This window comes from Lactuca saligna, chromosome 5 (genome assembly GCF_052625555.1).
Source record: "Lactuca saligna cultivar CGN05327 chromosome 5, ASM5262555v1, whole genome shotgun sequence".
Lineage (NCBI taxonomy): Eukaryota > Viridiplantae > Streptophyta > Magnoliopsida > Asterales > Asteraceae > Lactuca > Lactuca saligna.
The window spans coordinates 270,631,904-270,653,417 of NC_136421.1; the positions used below are offsets into that span (position 1 = coordinate 270,631,904).

At 33.1% G+C, this 21,514-nt stretch overlaps 1 protein-coding gene across 1 annotated transcript; it reads right to left on the reverse strand.

Annotated features, from left to right (window-relative positions):
* Positions 1–122: 122 nt before the first annotated feature.
* Positions 123–2,477, reverse strand: LOC145047805 (bifunctional protein FolD 1, mitochondrial-like). The gene is made up of 6 exons (XM_078996169.1): positions 2,272–2,477; positions 1,613–1,906; positions 1,193–1,515; positions 883–1,119; positions 625–792; positions 123–527 (listed from the first exon to the last, which is right to left on the reverse strand). The coding sequence occupies exons 2-6, from the start codon at positions 1,818–1,820 to the stop codon at positions 351–353; spliced, it is 1,113 nt and encodes a 370-aa protein (XP_078852295.1). The 5' UTR covers positions 1,821–1,906; positions 2,272–2,477; the 3' UTR covers positions 123–350.
* Positions 2,478–21,514: the final 19,037 nt, after the last annotated feature.

Below are 21,514 nucleotides of genomic sequence, written 5' to 3' on the forward strand. Positions count from 1 at the left end.
AGTTTAATCATTTTTTAAATCAACCCGTACCAAAGCAAGATATAAGTAAGTAAGTGGTCCTAAATAGATATAAGTGGCATCAAAAGGTAATAGATATTAGATAGACCTAAAAATTGCCTTGATTGGTGGAAAATGTAAGACTTTTTGACCTGTATGTGTTTTAAATAAGCATATATAAAAACTTTACAGGTCTTGAACTGAATAGACATCAAAAAGTCCAAAACAAATTCTAATCTACCCTAATTTAAACCAAACCCATTAATGGAATATACATTTTGCAATAATTAAACAACATACATAAACCTTTTTTTATCTTATCCCCCTAAAATGTGAACCCAAACACCAACTCGTCAAACAAAGTTGTATTTACGTGCAGCTGACTCAAGGGTATTGCAAAGCAACATGGCAACAGTCATGGGGCCCACTCCACCTGGCACAGGAGTAATTGACGAAGCTACCCTTGATGCTTCCTCAAAGCACACATCCCCTATCAACCGATAACCTCCTTCCTCACAACCCCCCTCCTCCTACACACCCAATTTAACCGTTACTATTCTTTTCAAACTAAGTTTTTTTTTAAAAATGTTTTCAATTGATATTTATATAATTAAGGAATTATAATACCTCAACAGGATGAGTTCCAACATCAACAACAACAGCACCAGGTTTGATCCAGTCTCCACGCACCAAATTAGGTATTCCAACCGCACTCACCACAATGTCAGCTTCTCGTGTTATTTCTTCAGGGTTTGATGTTGATTCATTAACAACACTAACAGTTGCATTATGCCTCTGACCCCACAATTAATTAAATTTTCCAAATTAAAAATAATAATAATAATCTGTATATACCATGAGAAAAAGAGAAAGAGAGAGAATCACCTGTAACAGCAAGGACAGGGGTAAACCTACAATGTTGCTTCTACCAATGACAACAGCATTCTTTCCCATTATCTCCACACCTGATCTGATCAATAACTCAACACAACCCTTCGGAGTGCATGGGATGAATAACGGTTCTCTTCCCCTCATCGCCAGGTGTCCCATGTTCATTGGATGAAAACCATCCACATCCTTTTCCAGTCTCAACACACCCAAAATCTTATCTTCGTTTAGATGCTGTTTCAAGTTTCAAGTTTCAAGTCTCAACAAAATCAAATCAAAGTAAATTTGCTATTTCTTTCCAAATTACCTGAGGAAGAGGAAGCTGCACGAGGATACCATGAAAAGATGGATCTGTGTTAAACCTCATTATAGCATCAATAACTTCATCTTCATTACACTTATCTGAAAATTGAGTCAAGTCAAACTTGAATCCAGCCTCCTCACATGCTTTCATCTTGTTACGAACATATGTTAGGGAATCCCTCCTCTCCCCTACCAAAATCACACCCAATCCAGGAACCTCATCGATTCTGTTCTTCATTCTTCTTACCTCAACACCCACTGCTGATATAATTTCCTCTGCAATTTGTTTTCCATCGATCACTCTAGCAATCTCCTTCTCATCGCTACCTGTTTTCAAATACCAGTCACGCTATGCTTGTAAGATGTAACAAACACAAAAAATGTGAATGAAATTTCAATTTGGATTATCAAATAATCTGTTTACCGAGTTTGGGGGTCGATGGAGGATTATAATTGGTAGAACTAGAAGTCCATACATCAGGGAAATCTAGGGAAACAAGAGGAGGAGACTTGAGGATTTGGTTATCATAACCAGTTGCAGAGGTATTTAGAGTCCTTGAGGTGGATAACAATAGGGGATTCTTTCTCCACCAGGAAACTACAATGCTTTGCACTTTATTTTTCAATGCCATTGTTTTGTTTCTGTTTTGATACTACTGTAGATGGCTGGTCATCATCATCTTCTTCTTCTATGAAATCTTGAGTTATCTCCACGAGGCTAATCAAGAGCAGCATAACAATGAATCAAGGGCGCAGAAAACAGTTTATAAGGATCTACATGAATTACAAAATCTCATTTTCGGGTCAAGAATAATAGAATTTGGCAATTTGCATAAGCATGTTTCCAAAGGATGACGCGGTGGTGGCGTTTCCACACAAGATATTCTCGAATTCATACAGCGTACGAAGAGGATACAGTGAGATTCAGAGTCCATTATAGAGTGAATAAACTACTTCCAAGAAGGTCAATCTGGTTCGATATTAATCTTGAAGTTGACAAAAGGTTCAAGGTTTTGATGAAAATCATCGGTAACTAGAAATTCAAAACTCGAGCCTGAAATTAAAACAATAAACGGAACTTACCGAATTTGAAGGAGCCAAAATATATCTTCCAGAACAATCGCTGGATTTTGTTATATCCGGCGGCGGCGGCCGGGCCGAAGGTGGGGGGAAAGGGAAGTGTTTTGCGGTTCAAACGGGAATGGTTGAATTACAAAAAGGTTTATTGGGGGTGTTTGCCAAATACTTGCCTTTAAGTTAAGTCAACTTGTCAAACTACTTATTGGAGCATATTGCAAACTCAAAAATTATCGTTGTTTGTTTGTTTCGTTATATATAGAGTTTAATTTTGAACCCCCTTTATGAACCGTATTCTGTTTTTATTGGTGTAGATTTTTTTATTATTATTTTATTCTTTTCTGCAATATTTATTTTTTAAGTTATTTTTTGCCAATCCTATAAATAGGGTATGAGTCGTTGGCCATTGTTTCTATTTCCCAATGGATTGCTCCACCACACCACCATGTCTATATTTGTTCATGTCACCGGTTGCTTTTCCAAAGTACGCATCATCGTTTTTATGCTCTATCTCTCCCATTGTTACTCACCGACTCTTTAAATTAAAGTTTGAGGCCTCCCATCTGTTACTGATCGAGAAAGAAAAACGGAGGTGGGTTCCTTCGATCTTGACTGGTCAAAAAGAAACACCAAGGAAATAGGGAGTTAACCGTCCCCACGAATGATATAAATACTACTGTTGCTTTGGCTTTACTCACATCAATGGTATATTTCTATGCGGGTCTTAACAAAAAAAGATTAGGATATTTCGGTAAATACATTCAACCAACTCCAATTCTTTTACCTATTAACATCATAGAAGATTTCACAAAGCCCCTATCATTTAGTTTTCGACTTTTCAGAAATATATTAGCTGATGAATTAGTAGTTGTTGTTCTTGTTTCTTTAGTACATTCAGTGGTTCTTATCCCTGTCATGTTCCTTAGATTATTTACAAGTGGTATTCAAGCTCTTATTTTTGCAACTTTAGTTGGGCTTATATAAGTGAATCCATAGAGGGCCACTATTGACTAGTATTCTAAATAGTTTTTTTTTAGTTTAACCTAAGGCAATGTTGTATTGTTAAAAAAAATTGATTTAGGGAATGAAAATATCCAACTACACTATATATGATCTAGATTAATAGAAAAAAAGATTACAATAAAGATTACAATATTGATATTAGAGTAGAGAATTTTAAAAAAAAAAAAAAAAAAAAAGAAAGAGATCTCAAAGATCTTTTTCCTAAAATTCCCGTTTAGTGCATTTATATCATAATCATACTTTCCCCTCAATGAATATTGAGTTTAGATTGGTCATCGAATCCAAATATGAACTATTCGGAGTTGTAATTTGATGAAGAAGTTTTGTACGATGTGTGATTAAATAAAAAAAAGGATGTTCTAGAGAACGATTCCCCCTTTTCAGTTGATTTTATTCAACGGTTGACCAAACAAAAATATTAATAAATAATAAATTATACGAACTTATATCAATCAAATCAATTTCTATGCAACGATTCGGTCCAATCAATTTATCCATTTATTATCTTATCAATTTAGGTTGCGTGATAATGATAAAGAAAGGGAAAGGATAATTTCTAAAAAAGGAGGATTTATAAATGGTTCGTAGAGGCGAGGTCGAACTAGGTATATGGAATTGAATGGCTATAAGTTAACTCTTGTCAAGGGTTAGACACATCCTTATCAAATCAGCTTGAATTAAAGATTACGGAAGAGTTGGTTTACATTGTGGAAGAAAGACATGTATAAGTGATATTAGATATTGACTAGTTATATATGAGCTAAAGATATATCTAATTTGCCCTACTAATCGAATGTGAACGTAGATGGGGATTCTATATAAGTCTTTTTGTCTCATCTGTGACTGTGAGTTCAATGAATAAACGGATTAAGTCAATAAAAAAATCGAAGAATTCAAAGAGCATTTTGGGACAAAGAAACGGAAAAACTAAAGTTGTATGGATTCACAAAGACTTTCTCGATAGAAACTAAAAAAGAGATATCAAAGTCGTTTTGATGATTCAAGAATGTTATTACTTAAATTCAAAGTTCGTAGTTACTTCGACTGTATGAATAATAGCAATGGAATCATTAAGTCATAGTCCATTGGTTGAATGTATCATTAACCTTTTTTTTTGGTACGAGGAACTTAACATGAATCCACTGATTTCTGTCGCTTCTGTTATTGCTGCTGGATTGGCTGTAGAGCTTGCTTCTATTGGACCTGGAGTTGGTCAAGGTACTACTACGGGTCAAGCTGTAGAAGGTATCGCGAGATAGCTTGAGGTGGAGGGAAAAATACGAGTTACTTTATTGCTTAGTCTAGCTTTTATGGAAGCTTTAACCATTTATGGCGTGGTTGTAGCATTAGCACTTTTATTTGCGAATCCTTTTGTTTAATATTCAAAATATGAAAAATCAAAAAATTTCATATTTTATTGTCTTGGACTTGTGCTTTACTTTTTCGAATTAAATAAAGATTTCATTCCTAGAATTACTTATTCGTTGAGAAAATAACCCACGGGAAGGGCTGATTTGCGGATGAGGAATTAGCATACCAACTCGCTCTCATCCTTCCCGTTCGTGTTCGTAGGCCTTTTTTTAGTTTTTAAGAGGGGTTGCAACCAAGGAGGTAATTCATTATTTCTAAATCGAATAAAAAATCTATTCTATTTAGAAAGTAGGAAACTAGCAATATCAATATATATATATATATATATATATATATATATATATATATATATATATATATATATATATATATATAAAGAGGGCAAAGTAATACAAAAAGAAGTATGTTCAATTTTTTAGTCTATCTATACGAGGAGATCATATGAAAAATGTAATCGATTCTTTCGCTTCTTTGGGCCACTGGCCATTCGCTGGGAGTTTTGGGTTTAATACCGATATTTTTGCAACAAATCTAGTAAATCTAAGTGTAGTGCTTGGTGTCTTGATCTTTTTTGGAAAGGGAGTGTGTGCGAGTTGTTTATTTCAAGAATAGGCTGGATCGAACCAGATGTACTTTTTCTGTTATAACTAGGAAAGTTATACCTAATAAAGAAGGGTGCATGATCTCGCGAATTACTTCTGAATAAATTCAGAAATCATATGTAAGAACTATAACATTTCGTAATTTATTGGAAAATCCACTTTGATTCTCTATCAACCAATAATGTGGGACCGTTCACATGGTTAAAGCTAAATTGTTTGAAGTCCAGACGCAACATGGTACTCTTTCGACCACTATGTTAATGTTAATATAGAGATGGTTTCAAAATAAAGATTTTATCAATATAGAACACTCATATCGATAAAATGATTTGAACTACTTAATTGGGGATTTTATCCCCTTTTTTATCCAATGTTGAATGATGACCTATGTATTGTGTATAAAGTAAGAAAAACTTCTTGGATTAAAAAAAAAGTGAACAACTTTGCTGAAAATTACATATTTTTTGTTTGGTCAGAAGAGTCCTCCGAATATTTTGGTCTTGGATTAGTGATTCCTTTTGATATTTTGATTTCATTTTGGAATATGACAAGAGAATAGAGGATATGCTCATTACATTAACAATAAAGATATGAGAATTTACATTGAGCATGAGAGCCAAAATGCCAGATGAATTGAAAGATTCATGTTTGGTTCGCGAAGGGATCATGGAATTTTTGAAATGAATGGAAAGATAATCTACTTTCATTAAGTGATTTATTAGATAATTGAAAACATAGAATCTTGAATACTATTAGAAATTCAGAAGAATTGCGCGAGGGGGCCATCAAACAGCTTGAAAAAGCCCGGGCTCGCTTACGGAAAGTAGAAATAGAAGCATATCAGTTTCGCATGAATGGATACTCTGAGATAGAGCGAGAAAAATTGAATTTGATTGATTCAACTTATAAGACTTTGGAACAACTAGAAAATTACAAAAATGAAACTATAAATTTTGAACAACAAAAAGCGAGTAATCAAGTCCGATAACGGGTTTTCCAACAAGCCTTACAAGGAGCTCTAGGAACTCTGAATAGTTGTTTAAACAACGAGTTACATTTGCGTACTATCAGTGCCAATATTGGCATATTGGGGGCGATGAAAGAAATAACGGATTAGTCCTTCTATTTTAGGCATTATTTTTTATTTATTTATTTCCAAAAAAAGAATTAAGAAATACTCATGGTAACCATTCAAGTCGACGAAATTAGTAATATTATCCATGAACGTATTGAGCAATAAAATAGAGAAGTAAAGATTGTAAATACTGGTACCGTACTTCAAGTAGTTGATGGCATTGCTCGTATTCATGGTCTTGATGAAGTAATGGCGGGTGAATTAGTAGAATTTGAAGAGGATACAATAGGCATTGCTCTTAATTTGGAATCAACTAATGTTGGTGTTTTATTAATGGGTGATGGTTTGATGATACAAGAAGGGAGTTCTATAAAAGCAACAGGAAGAATTGCTTAAATGAGTGAGGCCTATTTGGGTCGTGTTATAAACGCACTGGCTAAACCTATTGATGGTAGAGGTGAAATTTCATCTTTTGAATATAGGTTAGTTGAATCGCCCGCTCCATGGATTATTTCTCGACGTTCTATATATGAGCCTCTTCAAACAGGGCTTATTACTATTGATTCAATGATTCCGATAGGATGTGGTCAGCGAGAATTAATTATTGGGGACAGGCAGACCGGTAAAACAGCAGTAGCAACAGATACAATTCTAAATCAACAAGGTAAAAATGTAATATGCGTTTATGTAGCTATTGGTCAAAAAGCATCTTCTGTGACTCAAGTAGTAACTAATTTCCAGGAAAGGGGCGCGATGGAATATACCATTATGGTAGCCGGAACGGCAGATTCCCCTACTACATTACAATACCTCGCTCCTTATATAGGAGCAGCTCTGGCTGAATATTTTATGTACCGTGAACGACACAATTCAATCATTTATGATGATCCCTCTAAACAAGCCCAAGCTTATCACCAAATGTCTCTTCTATTACAAAGACCACCTGGGCGCGAAGCTTATCCAGGGGATGTTTTTTATTTACATTCACGCCTTTTGGAAAGAGCTGCTAAATTAATTTATCTTTTAGGTGAAGGAAGTATGACCGCTTTACCAATAGTGGAAACCCAATCGAGAGATGTTTCAGCTTATATTCCTACTAATGTCATTTCGATTACTAATGGACAAATATTCTTATCTATTGATCTATTCAATGTTGGAATCTGACCCGCTATTAATGTGGGGTCTCTGTTTCCAGAGTGGGGTCTGCAGCTCAAATTAAAGCTATGAAACAAGTAGCCGGTAAATTAAAATTGGAATTGGCACAATTCGCAGAATTAGAAGCTTTTGCACAATTTGCTTCTGATCTCAATAAAGCTACTCAGAATCAATTGGCAAGAGGTCAACTCTTACGTGAATTGCTTAAACAATCCCAATCTGCCCCTCTTGGGGTAGAAGAACATGTACCGACTATTTATACCGAAACAAATGGTTATCTTGATTCATTAGAAATTGGACAGGTAAGGAAATTTCTTGTTGAGTTACGTACTTACTTAAAAACCAATAAACCGCAGTTTCAAGAAATAATATCTTCTACCAAGACATTCACCGAGGAAGCAGAAACCATTTTGAAAGAAGCTATTAAGGAACAGAGGGAACGTTTTGTTTTATACTTCAGGAACAAGCAGCCTAAACAAATTGATCACCCTTTTCAATAATTTTTTAAATAAAATAAAAAGGGTACTCAAGCGTTTCAGAGTCAAATCATTCAAAATTTATTTTTTGATATCTAAATCTAAAAAACATATCTGGAAAAAATTGCGTCCAATAGGATTTGAACCTATATCAAAGGTTTAGAAGACCTTTGTCCTATCCATTAGACAATGGACACTTTTCATTGCGAATCTAATATACTAATATAGTAGGATTTCTGTAAGAAAATGCTTTGAATTGTATATTCAATGATGAATGATGTATTAATTAGAGTCTATTAGAGTATTTAATAATATATAAAATATAGTAAATAGTAAGATAATAGAATAAATATATAAGTAGAGGCTATAGAGCGGGTAGTGGGAATCGAACCCGCATCGTTAGCTTGGAAGGCTAGGGGTTATAGTCGACGTCGATTCATCATTTTTAACGTCTCTAATTCAAAACCGAACATGAAACTTTGGTTGCATTCGGTTCCTTTATGGAAAATGGATAAATTGCTAGATTTCAGATGTGAACCAACTTACAAAAAAAATGATACCCATAACATCTATGTCAGATTTTTGTTTGAATATATTCAATTCAAAACGACTCGCTTTATATATGATCCCTCTAGAAGAAGGCAATTCTAACAATCTTTTTAGTTACTTCGTTCTTTATTTCTATTTGAGAGGGTCCTAAGGAAAAGGATTTTATTTCCACCGAGCTAAAATAATATGTCGATGTCTCTAGTAAACTAAAGATATTCTTTAATAGCTATTTTGCTTCAATTTATTCGCTACAAATGCAAACAAAAATTAAAGATTTAGTTACGATTAGAAATTAGAAATCTACTTTTCTATCTTCATCCATGGATTCTTTATTCATACTCATTCAATTGGAAGTATTGATCCAATTTTCAATTTTTGTTTCGCAATTTTATAATCTAAGTTTTCATTTTCTAATTGACCTTTGGATAAAAATCCCGAAAATTTATATTTTTCCTTGAATGCGTCATTGAAAGGTAAAGGATGGAATCCTTTTAATGAAATAAAGTTTTTGATCGGAATATGAATCAAACCGAAAGACCCTTTAACTATTAAGGGGGTTAATAGAAAGAATCACACTTTTACCACTAAACTATACCTGCTACAGTGCAAATTATTATATATATAAATGGACCTTTTATCGAGGCGCTTCTGTCTATGTGTAGATGGATTTCTTATACTTATATAATAAGTAGGTATATATCTTGTTATATAGATATATTTTACCTAGATAGTAAAGTGATCCGTTTAAAAATTCCATGAACCAAGCCCTTTTCTTTTAACTCAATGGTAGAGTAATGACATGGTAAGGCGTAAGCCCTCGGTTCAAATCCGATAAGGGGCTTTGTATTTTTTTCAGTCATAGTATTCATATTTGAAAGAAGAATAGCGATATTATTAATAGTAATAAAAAAGTAACCAACTGTATAATATTATCGTTTAATTAGTTATAGTATATTAGTTGTTAGAGTATATTAGTTATAGTTATCACGAATAATGATAAGTCATCTCTTGAATCATCAAATCTTCCTATTTTCAATTAGGCCAATGAAATCCATTGTAAAGATTATAGATCAATCAAAGAAAAATAAGTGAACCTGACCCATTGAATCATTACTATATCCGCTATTCTGATATTCAAATTCAATAGAGATGAAATTGGAACAAGTTGACCTTTTATTTATTTTCATTTCTTTGGACTCCGCAAGAATTTGTCGATATTTCCAATTTAATCGTCTTGTTCCTAGATGTTCTATAGGAATAAATTGTCATTTGGTTCCTTCATGGAGAACCTTTTATTCTAAGTCAAAAGATAAGAAAAATTTTCACTAGCTTTCTTTGATTACAGGATCAAGATTAATTTATATCTATATATAATTTCTATATTTAGATTTATAGCTATGAGATTGCGGCTTGATAAAAATTTCCATTTCGTTGCATCCAAGATTTTTGTTTTGACAATCGTATGAAGAATGGATGCGAGAAAAAGACTCTCATTCCCAATTTCCTATTTATTTTATTGAATATTGTTATTGTATTAAGTATTGAAGTGAAGTAAAAAATTGTAAACTCTCTCTTTTCTAACAAAGAAAAAGAAATAGAAAAAGATTAGTAATTTACTATACATAACATAAAAATTAGAAGAATTTAAAAAGATAGTTCTTTTTCTTAATCTCATGAACAAGATCTAAGAATCCATTTAGTTGGTGGAAGAATCCATTTAGTTGGTGGAAGAAGAGGGCGAGGGGGTTGTTTTTTCCTTGAACAGTTCTTTCAAAAAACGAATCTATCTGATTGATGAGTCATAAGAAGACAATTCATGATTCAGATGTTTAGTAATAAGAAGGAATAATCAAATTGAATTTATTGATTTACCTGGGTGGTCAATTTATGGGTGAATAAAGGATTTTTATCTTCGAAACCCATTGGAAGGGGTAGCGCACGAGAAAAAAATCATGCAGAAATGATTGACTCTTTGGACGCCCCGAAAATACTATGAGGTGTTCGGAAATGGTCGAAGTAGTTGAATAGGAGGATTACGATGACTATAGCCGTTGGTAAAGTTACCAAAGACGAAAATGATTTGTTTGATATTATGGATGACTGGTTACGGAGGGACCATTTCGTTTTTGTAGGTTGGTCCGGCCTATTGCTCTTTCCTTGTGCCTATTTCGCTATAGGGGGTTGGTTCACGGGTACAACCTTTGTAACTTCATGGTATACCCATGGATTGGCCAGTTCCTATTTGGAAGGCTGCAATTTCTTAGTTGCCGTAGTTTCTACTCATGCGAATAGTTTAGCACATTCTTTGTTATTACTATGGGGTCCTGAAGCACAAGGAGATTTTACTCGTTGGTGTCAATTAGGCGGTCTGTGGACTTTGGTTGCTCTCCACGGCGCTTTCGGACTAATAGGTTTCATGTCGCGTCAATTCGAACTTGCGTGATCTGTTCAATTGCGACCTTATAATGCAATCGCATTCTCTGGTCCAATTGCCGTTTTTGTTTCTGTATTCCTGATTTATCCACTAGGTCAATCTGGCTGGTTCCTTGCGCCTAGTTTTGGTGTAGCAGCTATATTTCGATTTATCCTCTTTTTTTCAAGGATTTCATAACTGGACATTGAACCCATTTCATATGATGGGAGTTGCAGGTGTATTGGGCGCTGCTTTGTTATGTGCTATTCATGGTGCTACCGTAGAAAATACTTTATTTGAAGATGGTAATGGGGCAAATACATTCCATGCTTTTAACCCAACTCAAGCTAAAGAAACTTATTTAGTGGTCACTGCTAATCGCTTTTGGTCCCAAATCTTTGGGGTTGCTTTCTCCAATAAACGTTGGTTACATTTCTTTATGTTATTTGTACCAGTAACTGGTTTATGGATGAGTGCTCTTGGAGTAGTCGGTCTGGCCTTGAACCTACGTGCATATGACTTCGTTTCTCAGGAAATTCACGCGGCGGAAGATCCTGAATTTGAAACTTTCTACACCAAAAATATTCTCTTAAATGAAGGTATTCGTACTTGGATGGCGGCTCAAGATCAGCCTCATGAAAACCTTATATTCCCTGAGGAGGTTCTACCCCGTGGAAATGCTATGTAATGGAACTTTAGCTTTAGTTGGTCGTGACCAAGAAACCACCGGTTTCGCTTGGTGAGCCGGGAATGCCCGACTTATCAATTTATCTGGTAAACTACTAGGGGCTCATGTAGCCCATGCCGGATTAATCGTATTCTGGGCCGGAGCAATGAATCTATTTGAAGTGGCTCATTTCGTACCAGAGAAGCTTATGCATGAACAAGGATTAATTTTACTTCCCCACCTAGCTACTCTAGGTTGGGGGTGGGTCCGGGTGGGGAAGTTATAGATACTTTTCCATACTTTGTATCCGGAATACTTCATTTAATTTCCTCTGTAGTATATACGTTTTATATTATAAGAAATAAATATATAATGATTGGTTGTCAACATAAATATATTTGCATAAAACTTAAGATTTGTGTGGTTATAACTTTGTATGATGTTGATTGATTGCTTGGTTGAAATCCCCTATACAAAATCGAACGAAACCAAATTAATTTTATAGAGTTCTGTAATTCAAATACGATGAAATCCCATAATCTTTTTGTTAAATAAAAGAAATTTGTTGTTGATAACTATGGTTAGGAATAATAATAATAATAATAATACGAGATGGCGTATTTGTAAACTTTTTTTTTTTTTTTTATAACAAATTTACTTAGTTTATAAATCAGAAATATGGCAGCTATAATTTCATGTATAGAAGGAAGAAATGGGATCTGATAATTGAAAAATAATAATTGAATGGCTTAAATAAAACAGAAGGTACTATTGAATTAGTATAAAGTATTCGACTGAAATAGTTCAGACTTAATAGCCAAGTCGCCAACTGCCAAGAGCCAAAAGCAGGCCAAATCCCAGTAATAGTACAGCCCACTGCTGGCCGCATCTGCAACATTGTATGATTTGTATCCATCTTCTTGTAAAATCAAAAGAATCATGTGTCTTTATTTACTTGATTTCTGAATTGAATTTACAAGAGTTATCATTTTATATCAAATCCAAATGGATGAAATACAGTCACGTGATCATTGTTATTTTGCTTTATTTTAAGGATACTCCCAACGTACCTTACAAAAAAAGAAGATGCAATTGCAATGTCAAAATTGATACTTTTATTTTTCAAATTTATTTATTTTATTATTATTCTAACAAATTCATTTTATCAAAAATATTTGTCAAATTACTCATATTTGATGAAAATTATTTGCGACATAAACAACAAATGGAATGCAATGGTAATGTGAGCTATTAGTCTATTTACAATATGTATGACGTTTTATGATATTTAAAAAAGAAATCATTTCACTATATCATATTTTCCTTTCATTTATGGCTTTGCAGTAATTTCAATTGATTATCTTAATTTTATTGATTTCTCGTTAGCGGTTTGAACGTTTTTTACGGACTAATTTACTAATGAGTTTCAAGTGATTTGCTTGCATGCAGATCAGGTATTATCATGCAATGCTTTAGTCTATTCAAATGATATTTTGATGTATACAACTGAATCGATCTTATAAATGAATAGGTTGTCAATGTATATAATATGACATACATAGATACAAAATACATATTTTGTGATGTCAATTTTAGTGGGAATGGTTGGTATGCCTATGGCCTTTTTTTGCCTTGGGGAACACTCGTCCATGGCGTCAAGCAAAATGATGTCAAGCTCGGTATATTTGTGTCACGTTTCTCTCCTTTCCCTTTTCAAAATTCAACTGTTAGAGAGCATTCATAATATATAGTTTAATAAAATGATTGAACTATCTGAAATGACAAGTCAATATCCAATGAATTTAATGTTTGATGTGAAAAAAAAACAAACTCTTTTAATTTTTTAAGTTTATATACCAATCTATTAAACTTTGTGGAATTTAATGCAATGTAGATACGTGACAGGTTTTATTAGCCATAAGCAAGCGTTTTGTCATACATGGAGAATTGATTAATCTTTTTATTCAATTGAGTACTAGGTGTAACACTAATATATTATATTAGTTCACTTTAAAGAAAAAAAATATGAAATTCTAAACATTTAAGAAGTTTAAATTTATAAAAAAAAAAATTGAAAAATATTAATTATTAAAATTAAATTGTTTGTTTTTCTTTTAAATTAAACAAATAATTTAGATAAATAAAGAAGGGAAACTAATGAAACTTTAATTTAGAAAATTTAAAATTAAAAAAAAATTAATGAAATTGATAAGCATTTATTATTATATTTATTGCATTTATTACATTTAAGTATTATGTGGAAATTAATAAAATGAAAAAAACCACAAAATAGCATGTGGAAAAAAAATTAATTGAACATAATCACAAAATAATACATGATCAAATCAATGAAAGTATGACATGTAACAAAAAGTTTTTTATTTATTAGAAAGAATTTCAGTTCCATTAGCATTGAGTTTGATAAAAAGGAACATATATAGTCCAATATATGTTTATTGTAATATTTTAAGATGTTAGGCATCCATATACATAAAACCATTATCTACACCCTAAGATTATTAAACTTCAATTTTAAAATATACAACCCTATAAATTATTTAGGAGTAGCAATTAGCTAATTATGACAAACAAAAGGAAAATAAATTAAAAGGTAATTATTTATTTATTTTGTTTATATTTAGACAACTTTTTTTATACATAATAAATCTATAAATTTGTTAATAGTTTTCAAATATTATTATTGTGACCGGCTCTTTTAAATTCAACTTATCTCTTGAATATGTGGCAAATTAAAATGAAAAAGTGACTTACGAGTGTAGTTATATGTTTGTTTTGTTCAAATTTAAGCAATTTTTTTATACACGTTTGATCATCGAACTTGTTAGAAATGTTCAATGCTATTTATGACGAACCGTAGGGTTATTTATTTATTTTTTTTATTATTTTTTTTGATAAACCAATTTTAACTGATTATGAATTATATAATAATAGTAAAAAAAACAAACAAAAACATTTATCCATTTGTTTATTTTGATACTTATTTTTCTTTCATTCTAAATACTTATGTCGATGAATACATTCAATAAATACAATGTGATCTGTAGCGATGTATATCATCTATTATTTTTCACAATATGTATTCGTGTATTTTACAAATATAGCAATTTTGAGATAAAAAGAGGTTTGAAGACATATATAGTGTTGCATAAAACAAGATCATCTTGTATTCGTTCCTTCATACTCGTATGTATGCAATTTTTTTCTCCATAAAGACGTATGAGTATAAATGTTTTCCTCTAGATGGTTTATGACGGAAAATGGTTATATTTAATATATATTTTTGATGCTCTTTTATACATGATTTTATGATGTCTAAATCTTGTATGACTTATTAAGCTTTCCATATGGACGTTTTATTTTGACATATACCATATGGGAAACATGCATAATGCAGCAGATTGAGAAGAAAAGATAGTCACACAAAGTAACAAACACATGGAGTATGTCATTAATTAAGCTTGAAATAGCTTAGAGACTTGTTGGATGAATAAGTGTCGTGATATCGATCATGATTATCCATCATATAACTTTTAAGCAATGTTTTATTTTACTTGAGGTTTTTGATAGCTTTCGGACATCCACTTTTAATTAAAAATATTTTTAATCTTTATAGGATTTATTAAATGTTATTTTCTGGTTATCTTTCTAATAGCAAACTCAATAACAAATTTAGTAGCCATTTTTCCATAGCAAATTATGTTAACATATTTCTATTATAAATTCCATAGCTATAGTTTTGTAGCAAATCACATAACTATTTTTTCGTAACAAATTTTGTAGCTATTTGTTTCATGATATATAGTGATTTCTTTTAAAAGAAGATTAAAAGAAATAAAATTTATTCGTAACCATACATAAAAAAAATATAGTAAAAATAGATTTAGAAGTAACATCAAATTTTAGAAGATATATTACAAAGTTACTTAATCATCAAAAATAAACATTAGTTACAAATGATAACATCTGAACACTTCTAAAAAGTTTGATTTTCAACCGTGGAAAAATATGACTAAATGTGAACAAAACAAACAGATAGTTACCATTTTAATAACAATTCCCATTGAAGTTACTGCACTTTTTGCAAAATCATCTAATCAAAGTGTAACACCCTAAACCAGGTTTGACTTGAAACCCTCAAAGAAGTTACATTTTTTATATATAGTCCCTTGAGTACGTTGGGCATACTTGTGCGTACGCTTAGCGTACTCTGCATGGTTGGTCGCGGAGGAGTTGGACGTACGTTTGGCATACGTGCCGAGGATGCAAACCCTAAATTTTAGACTTGTGACCTATTTAAACCTCCTTAACCCACTTGAGCCTCACCCTCATCAGTTATCTTCACCTTCAAACATTCCTGGAAGCCCTAATAGCCTTTGTGAGTGCTTTTTGAACCTTAAGAGTGCATTGTGGTCCTTTTTAGTGTTCATCCCAAGAAGAAGAAGTGCTCAAGCAAGCTTGGGATGAGTTGGTGCTTCAAGAATCTACATCTTGGTCATCTTGCAAACCTTCTGGAGGTAAAAAGCTTGCACCTTTCCACTTAAATCTCTAGATGTAGTTAGGGTTTTCAAGTTTTGTCCCTTTGGTTGATTTTGGACCTCCATTTGTGAATTAAGCAACTCCAGAAGATGGGAATGGCAGATTTGAGGTTCATTGGTCCTTTAGTATCATAAAAATGGAGTCTTGGTGGGAGTTTTGGCCTCATGCATGGGTTAAAGACCTTTGAAAGGTCTTAATGGAGGTGTTGGGTGTATATGAGGCATGCAAAGGCATAAAGTTGGCAACTTTATGCCTTAGGACGTCTTAACAAACTTAGATTTGGCTTTTGGATATAAAGGAACCGAGTATTAAGAACTTAATGGAGAAGGTGCTCATTCTGGTAGTACGTTGGGCGTAATCCAGTGTACGTTGCGCATAGTCCCAAGACCCCAATACGTTGCGCGTACCAGGACAATACGCCAAGCATACGTATCTCAATTGGGCCCGAATTTGTTTTGGGCCTTTGAGCCTTTGGGCCTCATTTGGTTATTGGGCATGGTTGTATTCTAGGAATTATGAGTAATATCATTTGTTATGGACCATGCACATATTGATTGGGACTTATTGGGCCAAGAGGCCCATTAATGATCTTGGACTTGGACTTTGGGCCCATTAAATAGGAAATGATGGTTGGGCCTCATGGAAGGGTTTGGAGTTTGGGTTTCTTTTGATTAAGTAAGGTCCTGAAATTGATTAATAGTATTAATCAGCGCGGGAGGCTATAGACTGTTAGGAGAGCAGTTTTTGTATTCAGCAGATCGAGGTGAGTCTTCTCACCATACCCATGGGTCTAAGGCACCAAGGCCGTCCCATTACGTGATTATGATATATGTGTTAGTCATTATGTGAATTGATATGATATGTGATTGTGTGTTTTGCATGGAAGACCCCGAGGGGAGCCCGTGGCATTGGATGTAAGACCATGTGGGGTAGCCCATGGCAGTCCTAGGTAAAGATCAGGTGGGGTAGCCCATGTCATTGGATGTAAGACCATGTAGGGTAGCTCATGACATTCCTATGTAAAGACCATGTAGGGTAGCCCATTGCAGTCCTAGGTAAAGACCAAGTGGGGTAGCCCATGACATTCTTATATGTTTTATGTATACATGACTTATGTGATATGTGTGTAGCTTTAATAGCTAACATGATATGTGTATGTGGATTGTGTGTGGTATGCTCTGGGGAACTCACTAAGCATTTCGCTTACATGTTGTTGATTTGTTTCAGGTACATATGAGCCCAAGGGCAAGGTCAATGCTTGGAGGTGCAATGTGCACTCTATCTCTCATTCACTGATATGGTTTGGGGACACTCTGATGTTTTAAAAATAAAATTGTAATGAATGTGGATTTGACAACAATTGTGTTGGGATTTCATGATTTATGCAAATGTGTTAGATTAATTAAAATGAAAATTTTCTTTAAAAAATTTGGGTCGTTACACAAAGCACAAACAAGAAGGCAATTTAAAATAAATCTATGTATGATCCAAAAAAAATCAAATAATCATCGTTATTGTGATTTTTGCAAAGTTAATGTATATACTAAGGATGTTTGTTTCAAGATTCATGGATATCTTGATTGGTATAAAGACCTTAAAGAGAAGAAGAAAGTTAATTATTATACACATATGGTGAATCGAGATGGTAATCAAATCCAAACATTTGAATACTCTCAAACTTCACAGAACAACAATTCCACGGATATATTACTTCAGCAATTCAGCCAATTCATGAAAGCAAATCAGAAGATGGAACATTTTGCAAATTTCTCTCACTTCGGAGATTTTGCAAGTATGGACATCTCTTTGTAAAATTCATTAAGAAGTAATCAATTTAATAAAACTTCTTGGATTCTTGACAGTGGGGCAAGAGCACATATGTGTGTTGGGTTATCATACATTGAAAAATCTTGTAAACTGGACAAGTATAACCCTATTTACTTACTTGATGGAACAATCAAACCAGTTACTCACAAAGGATTAATCACATTAAAATCTTGATTAATCTTGAAAGATGTTCTACATGTACCAAAGTTTAAGTGCAAATTATTATCAGTTCAAGCTCTTTCTGATTCTGCACAAATTGTGTTCAAATTTTATCCAAAATACTACATTTTGCAGGACCTGGTAACTAAGAAGGTGGTAGCTGAAGGAAAAGTGATTGGAAAGCTTTATGTATTGGATAATAATAGCATTGTTGATTTTCTTTCATGTAATTCACCTAAGACATGTAAAGATTCTAAGGCAACAACATTTGTTGAGAAATGTAATACGGTCAAGAATAAGAATAAAGATGCAATTTCTGTTTGGCATCAAAGATTAGGACACTCTTTCATGATGTATTAAGTAATTTAGAATTTATTTCAGTCAAAGATGTTTCAAAAATGAACCGTGTGTACCTTGTCATCATGCTAAACAACACAGATTTCCATTTGAAAATAGTGAATCTGTTACTGATGGGATTTTTCAGTTAATCCATGCGGATCTTTGGGGCCCTTACAAAAGTAAAATCATTACAGGTGCATCTTTCTTCTTAACCATAGTCGATGACTGTTCTAGAGCCACCCGGACATTTCTTTTGAATGATAAAACCCAAACCTTTTTAACCCTGTCAAATTTCTTTGCTTATACCTCAAACCAATTCAACACTTCAGTTAAAATTATCAGAACAGATAATGGGACTGAATTCATAAACCATAATTGTTCAAAACTTTTCTCTTCCCTTGGTATTATTCATCATAAAACTGTTTCATATAGCCCACAACAAAATGGAAAAGTTGAAAGAAAGTACCAACATATTCTACAAGTTGTAAGGGAATTAATGTCACAACCACAATTATCCATATTTTTTGGGGACATTCTATTCTTATGGAAACATACATCATCAACATACTTCCAACGAAAGTTCTTAATTGGAAAACTCCATTTGAAAAATTACATAACAAGTGTCCATCTTATTCTAATTTGAAGATATTTGGTTGCTTGACATTTGCAACGAATGTTATTCCACACAAGACGAAGTTTGAATCCAGGGCAATTATGTGTTGCTTTATTGGCTATAATCCAGGCCAAAAAGCATACAAATTATATGATCTAACTAACAAGAAGATTATTATGTCAAGGGATGTGGTATTCTATGAAAATCATTTTCCTTTTAAAGGAAAAAGTAACATACATGATGTTTCTAATGATGTTCTTCCGGTTGATAGTGCTGAAGAATTGGATTTTCAAGTTCAACATCAAGATTTCATACCATCAAATGACTACAATTCAGATTTTCTGAATATAGAAGAACTTGATGATGTTTCAGAAATTGAAGAGGAACAACAAAATCAAGAACAAGTCCATATTAATATGAATACTGGCATAACTAGAACACGTACTAGAAAGAGTCCTTCTTGGCACAAAGATTATGTGATGCATTGTAACACATGTGATGATGGAGAAAGTTTAAAAGTATATACTTCACCACATATTTCTCCTACATTTGCTTATATACAATCACCGATACTCACCCAATGTCATAAAAGTCTTCTTAGTTCAGTTTCTTCTCTGAATGAACCTTCTTCTTATGAACAAGCTTGTAAAGACATAGAATGGGTGAAAGCAATGGATAAAGAACTTACAGTTTTGGAAGAAAATAATACTTGGACCATAATACCCCTACCACCAAATAAGAAACCCATTGGTTCAAAATGGGTTTACAAGGTGGAGTTGAAACCCAGTGGAACAGTAGAAAGATATAAAGAATGGTTAGTAGCCAAGGGTTACAATGAGTGATTTGGAATAGATTATCTTGAAAGCTTTTCACCATTTGCGAAAGTCGTTACTGTTCAGATCTTACTTTCTCTGTCAACTTCTAATAATTGGTTTTTACACCAAGTGGATATCAATAATGCATTTATGCATGGTTATTTAGATGAAGAAGTTTATGTAAAACCTCCACAAAGTTATGAAAATGCAAGAAAATAAGAAGTTTGTAAATTGAATGAGTCCCTTTATGGGCTAAAACAAGCAAGCAGACAATGACATATTGAATTATGAAATAAATTGTTAAATTTTGGATTCCTCCAATCATCACATGATCATTGCTTATTCACTAAAGGAGAAAGAGAAAAGTTTGTTTCCTTGGTGGTATATGTAGATGATGTACTAATAACAGATCCTAATGAAGATTGCCTTAAAGAAGTGAAACAAATGTTACATGAAGCTTTCACGATAAAGGATTTAGGACAAGCAAGTTATTTCTTGGGATTGAATTACTCAAAACAGAAGAAGGATTGTATGTGAATCAAAGGAAATATGTTCTTGATATTCTTTCAGAAACTGGTTTGACAGGAGCAAAACCAATTCCTACACCAACAATAAAAAATATTCAATTATCTTCTAAACATGGAAAAGCTCTTAATGATCCAGAAAAAGTATAGAAGATTAGTGGGAATATTGCTTTACTTAAACTTTACAAGACCTGACATTAGCTATGCAGTTCAACAACTAAGTCAGCTTTTACATTGTCCCACATAAGTACATTGGAAAGCTACAATTCATGTATTGAAATACCTAAAAGGTTGTCCATCAAAAGGAATCTTCTTTGAAAAGGGCTCATCACCAATCACAATAATAGCATATAGTGATTCAGATTAGGCAACCTGTAAAGATACTAGAAGATCTCTCACAGGCTACTGCATATTCATAGGTTCATCACTAATTTCATGGAAAACAAAGAAGCAGAAAACAGCGTTAAAATCCTCTTGTGAAGCTGAGTATAGAAGTCATGCAACAAATGTTTGTGATCTCTTATGGATCAGTTACATTCTTAAAGACTTGAAGGTGAGGTTCAAGATACCAATTGCATTATGGTGTGACAATAAATCAATAATTCACATAACAGAGAACCTAATATTTCACGAGAGAACGAAACATTTGGATATAGACTGTCATCTAGTTCGTGATTGGTACAAACTAGGATTTGTTATACCAAAACATATTCCAACAAACAAGCAACTAGCAGACATTTTCACAAAAGGTTTATTCGGGCCACAATTTCAACTTTTAATGTCCAAGATGAATCTGAGTGATATTCACCAAGTTTCATCTTGAGGGGACAATGTTGAGTTACTTAGCACGTGTCTTCATTCTATTAGACAGAGTATAGTTTGTTATTTCATTCAGTTAGAAGATACTTGATAGATTCATTGTATCTCTTTGTATATATTCCGTATTCATCAATAATACAGTTAACACTTTTCCACAATTCTTCTTATCATCTCATTACATGAATTAGAAGGCAGCTTACCAGCAATTAACTGAAGCGTAAGGTAGGTGTATCTAACAACCACCGTTTGATGAATCCAATGCTAG

What these genes read in the sequence shown, in the direction of transcription:
- LOC145047805 (XM_078996169.1), bottom strand. Translation starts at nt 1,820, where the DNA reads ATGGCATTGAAAAATAAAGTGCAAAGCATTGTAGTTTCCTGGTGGAGA. An exon ending in TCCATCGACCCCCAAACTCG is followed by an intron (nt 1,516 to 1,612) that starts GTAAACAGATTA and finishes ATTTGAAAACAG; the next exon opens with GTAGCGATGAGAAGGAGATT. An exon ending in TGCAGCTTCCTCTTCCTCAG is followed by an intron (nt 1,120 to 1,192) that starts GTAATTTGGAAA and finishes AACTTGAAACAG; the next exon opens with CATCTAAACGAAGATAAGAT.